At 33.8% G+C, this 6,055-nt stretch overlaps 1 protein-coding gene across 4 annotated transcripts in view; it reads right to left on the bottom strand.

Annotated features, from left to right (window-relative positions):
• Positions 1–2,242: 2,242 nt before the first annotated feature.
• LOC107829301 (ATP-dependent DNA helicase homolog RECG1, chloroplastic/mitochondrial) overlaps positions 2,243–6,055 on the bottom strand; it is a 29,035-nt gene continuing 25,222 nt past the window's right edge. For all 4 annotated transcript variants that reach the window (XM_075248409.1, XM_075248410.1, XM_075248411.1 and 1 more), the window contains one exon: positions 2,243–2,648. In XM_075248409.1, coding sequence (XP_075104510.1) covers positions 2,556–2,648 — 93 coding nt within the window. In that variant the 3' untranslated portion in view covers positions 2,243–2,555. The remainder of the gene's footprint in view (positions 2,649–6,055) is intronic.

Genomic DNA, 6,055 nt, shown 5'->3' with positions numbered 1-6,055 from the left:
GCAAAACTTATAAATTTGATAAATTACATTAGACTCATTCAACTCTTTCAACTACCAAAGTTGTTTTCTACTAAGTGCGGTTTCCATTAACTTTCATCACGAAGACTTGTCCTCCTTAGTTATAAGTCTCAGGTTAGAGTCTTTGAAGGTGAAGTGACCTCTATTAAGAAATGTTTTACCCCGGATTTTTTTTGACGCGAATTCAAATTTAGTCGATTCACAATGCAAATAAGAACATCGAGTGGGGGAAAAAAGAATCATGAAAGTTTGTTTTGAATGAATCGCATGCAATGATAGAATTAAATTACGTACACTGTTATTTTCACTCTCAAAAGTTGACGTATAAAGGTTAAGAAGTTACTTTTCTGTCTATTGCTCTTATATAAAACCACAAATCCACTCTTATTATTTTCATCAAGAAGATATCATAAAAGAAATAAGTCTTTATTTGTAAAACGTAGAGACAGAGAAAAAATGAAAGTAAATCTGGACTTAGAAGTCAAAGCATATATAATTTCATGCTAATATAATTGTAGTCTAGTTTTTCAATGCTTGACTTATATTTAGTCATATATATCATCTTTTGCGTCCAAAGCATGGATGAACTACATATGTAAATTATAAGAAGGTTTCAAAAAGTCTTAAGTTTATCATATGGCACTATGGTCAACAATACGTGTAAAAGGGGGTATTTTGACGATAAAATTGTATTTTACATCTAAATTCTTTTTTTCTTGCAAATAATCCATCTTGAGATGGTGAGATGTTGACTTCTAATTGTAAATTAACCAAGTCATAGTATAGAGGGCTTGGTGTTTAATCTCCCCCAGCCATACGTATAGGCAAGTCTGATCACTTAGGTCGTTAGGTACATAAGATAAGGATAATAATCTCGGGATAAAATTTGGGATTAACTTTATTTTATGAGAAGGATATCTCGAGATATCCCACCATTGTACCAAACGACCCCTTAGTCAGTATACTCCTTGAAGCATCTATTAATGATTGCATTAGAGTAGATTATATATATCACACTTCTTGAATGCGGCTCTTCTCGAGATTTTGCGTCAACGCGGAATACCGAATTGTCGTTTTGATCACTTAGTCGGCACCTCATTGTTAAAAGTAAACACAATGGAAATCACAAACAACACGCACACGGTTGGAAAGGAAAACCTAATCTGCATAAAAAGTAGAATTGAAACTTGAAAGGGCTCCCAAAAGACACAATATATGGGGCCAGGGTTGATGATTAGGTTGGAACCCACTCAGAAATATGCACTTAAATTGATTATTGGAAAGGGTACAATAGGGGCCAACCTGTCTGCAGCTTGTCTTATACTTAGTGAATGTCCATTGACACTCCATTATTACCCATCTCAGTTTTTACCACAAGAAGTACGTTTAACAAATTGGGTCGATTATGTGAACATGCTAACATAATTTTAGTTGACGTGTAAAGTATATATAGATTTTTTTTTTCATTGTGGTCCTACTTTTCGCTAAGTCCATGTAAATTTCAAGATATTGTAGATCTTTGGATAACTTCTTTTTAGGCAGTTTCGCACTTTATAAATCGTTATATCTAGAATTCAACGCGGGAACATGATCAAACCATCTCAAACAACCTCTCATTTTATTCGTGATGTGTGCTACTTGGACCTTCTGTCTAATTTGATCATCTTTAATCTTGTATAATATTATATGGTCGCACATCAATCTAAACGAGCATAACTCAGGGATACTCATATTGTGAATATGCATGACTTTAGCCCAGCATTCACTCCTATATGTTATATAATTATTCAACAAAACTTACCTTTTACTTTCAAAGATATCCTTCTACCAAACATCTCGATCGCACTTCTCCATTTCGACCATCCTAGTTTGATAATGTGCAACATTTTCATTTATTATTACCGTTGAGTGACTTCTTCATTACAAGAAATAATTTAATAATTTTTGTAATACTTAAGTAAGGTTGAGCAACTTTTTTGTTACAAAAACGAATTTGGGGACTTTTGTACAATAAGATGACAGTTGAATGACCATTTATAAAACTAATTCAAAAAAAAAAGTTCTAGCTTTGAATTAAGCAAGTACTTTTTATTTTCTGATGATAGGTAACAAAGTAAGATAAGAAGATTAAAAAAAATGTGAGGTGTAACTGCTACTACAATAGTCTTCACTTCAGTACCAAAGCATATAGGGTCATCTCTCTGACATATTAAAACCTGGTATGTACATGTGAAATAGGTCCTCTATATCAAGAAGCAGAAATGATCTTCTAAAGACATAGCTGTAGCAGCTTACAAGAGTCTTACAAAATTGGATATACAATGAAAAACAACCCTTTTACAACATGTACAAAAATGAAGTTTTTAATTGATGTACATCAAGTTCTTCAAATTTTATACATATGTTAGTTTTGCACAGGGATTGGCAAAGACTATGCAACATCTACAGTGGAGTGTACATGACCTGTAAAATTGGAACCACAATGCTTTCCCAGAAACAGTGAAGTAGAAATCTTTATGCCTCGTTATAGCTGGAGATTAGTCGCCTAGAAGACATAGCGGCTGCCTCATGCTAAGTTCAGCCTTGAGGTTTGGATATTTCTCCAGATCAAGAGAATCACCCAAGATTTTCTGCAAGCATGATCAAGAATATCTTAGTTATGTTTGGCAGAAAAAAAGATAAAATGAGGGGATCAACAGAATATACAGAGATGTCAAGTAAACAACAAAGAACTAAAGACCAGAAGCTCTGAATAATTAGCACATCCATCATAACTTTTAATCCCACATTTCACAATCATTTACTTCCTTTTCACAATAATAATATGATAAAGCCAGAGTCAGGTGGGAAATGGGTAAATGAAAGAGAAGGGTATCGAATTTAATAGAGTCAGAATAGCAAATTAGTTTTAACATCAAAACCTATTAGTCACCAAATTACCAATTCACCATCTCCAGCGAGCACCACTAATAGCCTAATCAAGGCATCTAACTAGGAATATAAATCTCTGTTACCATAAGCTGCAAAGCATGAAATTCTGTCACTTCCATCACACAGCTAATGTCTATGAAGAAACTATCTCACTTGCAACCACTAGATCAATAAGCAGCGCAACATAATCTATCCCATATGGTCTCATCTTTGTCAGACTTCATTTTCCAAGTCAAAAATAGTTTATTCCCAAACTTCTTCCTTATTCCAATTAACTTTTAGTTTTTGTTTGTGTTTGTAACCAAGTCACCATGAACTAAAAGAGGTACATTAAGATAATTCGTCATCGAAGAAGAAACTAGATAGATTAGAGAAGGAAAAAAAAAAGACAATGATAAGAAAATGATAATTTTGGATTGATTCAGGAGTCCAAGTTTGAGGCAGTATCAATCTAAGAACCTCCTATGTTATACTGTTCAATTCTCAACGGAAAATTCAGTTGATAGTTTATATAGTAATAATAAATAGGATTTTTTTTTTTCAACAACAAATTAATCTCCATTAGCTCTTTCTGACAATAATTTTTCAAAAATACTTTATTTTTAAAATTGGTTTTGTATTTAAATATTTTGTACATTTGTAATTCTACATAATCTATAAAATAAGTCTCACTATTATACATTAAATGACACCTACTAAGAAGAATGCTTGACATTCGCTCTACCTCAACCACCAAAGCAAGTTCATGAAGTGAAGATTACCCAAAACTAAATAAAGAGACAACACCACATTCCCTCAACCAAAGTGAGACACTTAATACTATGTGAAAAATGTGAAGAAAGAAGAGATTTGAAGAATGGACAACATAACATGGGACCTAACATTAGGTAAACCAAGAATCATGATGGGTCTAACTCTAATACTATGTGAAAAATGTGAAGAAAGAAGAGAATTGGAGAAGGTATTCTTGATTATTCCCTCAAACATGTTGGGATTTAAATAGTGTTTAGAAGTAATCCATGAAATGAAAGAAAAGCAATTTCTACTCATAATAATACAATTACAGGAGTCTAAACCTTTTCCATATTTACAAGGAACGGGTAATTGCCATAAGAAATGGACTTTGGGCCTAACTCAACCTAAAGTTAGCTCATAAGTTGAGAATTGCCCAAAACCATATACGGAGAAAAAACATATTCTCTCAACAATATGGGATACATAAACAACACCAATAAGATGAAATGAGCAGAAATTTGTATATATTGATAGAGGAAATAACCATGTAGAAAAGAAAAAGGTCGTTGCCACTTGAGCCATTTGTTGGGGAACTTGCAAGTGCAATATAACTGGGGTTGGTAGCACGTTTAATTCAGGTACAAACATCACAGTATTAAATCATGTCTACCGAATACTAGTCCTTGGTCGCATTATATGTAATTGCTGGAGAGCTCCTTATCAACTACCATCTACTTCAGACTTCAAAAATCCCTACTGAAATCTTTTTCAAAATACAAACAAACAATATCTTCCTACAATTTAGTGAATTAGCTAGGATTATCATAACTAGTGGTAATTTATGTTACGCGGATCCTTAGAAAATGCAACTACACCCATATAGTATCCTCCAAAATGTTTTGAAGGATCCGATACGGATGCAGAGACATTTTGGACGATCCAAGCAACATAAGTAGAAACAAGTTAAAATATATCTTGATCTTCAAATTTCTCCCAGCGTTAGACTTGATCACATAAAATATGAACAACAATCCAACATAAACATTATTGGATCCATCATAGATAATATGGAATCAATATTTAATTTTTTAATAAAAAATGAAGACACAAATTTCAAAACCTCAGTGGCAACAATTTTCAAATGTTAAAGAATCTATGCTGCAAATTTTGAGAAAAATACATAAATGCTTCCTCAATTCAGTTTGAGGATTAAGTAAATGATTTCACTGTGTGGAATATTATCACGGTATACTAAGTTGTTGAGACAAAACATTATGCAGATTAATTTGTTTCTCACATGCTTAATAAAGTGATACAGAAGAATAAAAGATAAAACCGACACATTTATCGAAAAATTCTAGAAATTTTAATAGGCATACCATACCTTATAACATGTAATCTAGAGAAGAAAGTACATGGTTAAAAAAAGAACAAAAAAGCAAAATACGACAATGTTGCATAAGTATGGAACCAGATAGTAGATTTGAAGATGTATCATGAATATGACATGTTTTTGAGATCTAGGAAGCACCGCAAAAGTTAGTGCTACGTAATAGTGACAGATCAGAGGTAGATCCAGGATTTATACTCTATTTGATTCAAGCTTTATGTTCTAAGCAGTGAACCTATTATATTTCTAAAATTATGAGTTCAAACCTACTATTTGTTGCAATCTTAGTGAATTTTTACGCATAAACTATACTCTGTCGAAAGGACTGGATTCATATGTGTTAGTTTACAGATATGTATAGTGTAGTCTTATCCCACATTGGAATAGGAGTAATATCTCCTTGTAGTGTATAGCTATAAATAGGGACCTCTTGTATTGTATTTATCATCCGATATCAATAACATATTTTCTCCTGTGCCTTCTCACATGGTATCAGAGCATTAGTGAGAAAAGATCGTTGTGCGTCATTCCAGCGTTAACCGGGAAGAAAGAACTTAGTCATCGTGCAATTTTTCCGGTGACCTAAGGCTTATCTAAGTGAAAGTCACTTTCTGTCAGTGTTGTGCTAAAACCAACACCACCAAGAGGTAGATCATCCTCCGACGACCAACCCCTGAAATTTTATCCGGCAGAAAAGCCGCCACGCTCCTCCACGCGCCGGCAACAACTTTTCCGGCGAGGGTTCCGGCCATTTTTTCGCGAAGCTTCTTCAGGACAGTGTGCTCTCCTCAAAATTCCGAACCTACCCATCTAATTCAAATCAAATTCCTACCACTTTTATATTTTTCCGGCGTGAACAGTGACCTTTTCCGGCCATTTTTTGAAAATATTTTTTCAGGACAGCTTGCTCGCAAAGGAATTCCGAGTCTATCCATCCTGGTTACGACAAATTCTGACAACTTTGGAATTTTACGGCGAGCT

This window comes from Nicotiana tabacum, chromosome 24 (genome assembly GCF_000715075.1).
Source record: "Nicotiana tabacum cultivar K326 chromosome 24, ASM71507v2, whole genome shotgun sequence".
Lineage (NCBI taxonomy): Eukaryota > Viridiplantae > Streptophyta > Magnoliopsida > Solanales > Solanaceae > Nicotiana > Nicotiana tabacum.
This window is presented reverse-complemented; position numbering and strand designations above follow the sequence as displayed.